The sequence below is a fragment of the Rhagoletis zephyria genome, unplaced genomic scaffold, assembly GCF_001687245.7.
Source record: "Rhagoletis zephyria isolate East Lansing unplaced genomic scaffold, Rhagoletis_zephyria_1.1 Rzeph_scaffold_42647, whole genome shotgun sequence".
NCBI lineage: Eukaryota > Metazoa > Arthropoda > Insecta > Diptera > Tephritidae > Rhagoletis > Rhagoletis zephyria.
This window is the reverse complement of record NW_016199702.1, coordinates 1-1,864: the sequence shown is the minus strand read 5'-3', so window position 1 is coordinate 1,864 and position 1,864 is coordinate 1. Positions and strand designations below refer to the sequence as shown.

General features: G+C 35.0%; 1 protein-coding gene across 1 annotated transcript; it reads left to right on the top strand.

Annotated features, from left to right (window-relative positions):
- The first annotated feature begins 369 nt into the window (after positions 1-369).
- Positions 370-1,755, top strand: LOC108355139 (uncharacterized). The gene is made up of 2 exons (XM_017606314.1): positions 370-448; positions 1,181-1,755. The coding sequence occupies exon 2, from the start codon at positions 1,242-1,244 to the stop codon at positions 1,698-1,700; it is 459 nt and encodes a 152-aa protein (XP_017461803.1). The 5' UTR covers positions 370-448; positions 1,181-1,241; the 3' UTR covers positions 1,701-1,755.
- Positions 1,756-1,864: the final 109 nt, after the last annotated feature.

Genomic DNA, 1,864 nt, shown 5'->3' with positions numbered 1-1,864 from the left:
CAATTGGATATTGTTATTGGAAGTCTCCTGAAGAGAAACAGAGTTTTGCGATTGAATTTTAAGAATTCTATACCATTCCTAAGAAAAATTGTTTTTGTTTTTTTTCCATACAAACTCCATTTGAGTGATCTCTAAATATATTTTAATTCCAAACTAAAAAAAAAACAGAGGTATATTTTTCTCGATATAGAACAATCCTAAGAGTGAGAGCATTAAAATTTGGCCTACACTTTTACACATGCATTTTTGGACCATCCTAATGTGCCTACATACATACATATGTGTGTATTTAATGGCCTTTTGCCATTTATTTACAACTCTCGAAAAGCACCTCAAGCAAGACATGTTGCGATAATGTCCAAGTTCATCAAAATATTCAAGGTGTCCGATGCATATTACTCATACGCCCCGTTGTCCGCCTGCTTCTTTCTGCGCAAAAGGCAAACCGGTAACAGTCTTAATAACAAACGCAGATTCAGTCACCTACATGTACAGTGACTCAAATCAGTGTTCACGTGTTGATTTTTATTAAATATTCAGAAAGTCTATATGTATAAATACTGTCCTAGCTTTAACAAAACCAATTAAAAACGAGCAAAAATCCGTCGGCAAAAAAATATTAAAAATGAACGCGATTTTTTAGACGATTTGAAATGGCACTCAACAGACTAAAATTGTATGTTCTATAAAACTGCATACACAAAGGTGTTCGAAAAATTCAGATTTAAAAGTTTGAATTTTGTATAAAGATTGAACTGTGATTTATGTGGTTTGGATAAATTTTGGACAATATTTTTATAAAAAAAAACAACACAAACATATTTAAAAAAAAAGCCGGAATTAATATGCCATTTAATTCACTCGGAAAAAGTTTAGAGACCTCGGCTAGGAAGTTTTGATGCATCCACTCTATGACATGAAACCTCACCAGTCCGACCACTTCTTCTTATTTCGGTCTATGCAGTCTTCTTTGTGATAAAAAGCTGGTTTGAAATGGTTTCAATGCGCTATGACTTGAATTTCCTATAAAAAAATTTAAATTGAAAACCATGAACAATGACGAAAGTACCTTTTCCTCAAAGCTATATTATAAATGAAAACCAACAGGCCCGGATGAGTAATATCTATACATTTCTACAATATTTTGGGCTTGTTGTTTGTTTTATTGCTACATATGTAGGTGCATTAGGTGCATAAGCATTTTTCTAGAAATCAGCGAAGCGCAATAGCAAATAACTGCAATGATGTCCTTAAGACGGTTGGCAATAATTGCGCCGTTAACGCTGAAGCATAACAAGCAAAATATTTCAAATATTGCAGCACCAATAAGTGCGCAAGAAACAACAACAGCGACAACAACAAATATTGACATTAAGCAAACACAACCAGCAACAGCTATAGCAACCACAGCAACAACAACATTAGCAACTGTAACTAAGAGTCATCGAATTATCGACGACGATAATTACGCCGATGACAGCAATGACAACAGTGAAGATGACAGCAATGAGACATATACGAATATAATTAATGCATATACGCCCGGCAATGGATTGCAAACAATACGCGCGAGTTTTGGCCTAAGTGGCCTCATCGGTCACAATTCAGGTGGCATTGGTAGTGGTGGAGGCATCGGTGGCGGTCATCAAACATATCCACATGCAATTAATGGAAATGCGAATTTACTATTATGCGGGTAAGTGCAAATTAAAATTAATACTAAATTGGCCAGCACTTAATCAATGCGCATACTTATTGAATTTTCACAAAAGCTGGTATTATTTTTCTAAAATCACATACATACGTACAGTCTTGGGTAGATCATATGCCGTAGGCTTGCAGTATTTTTCATCTTCACAAAGTG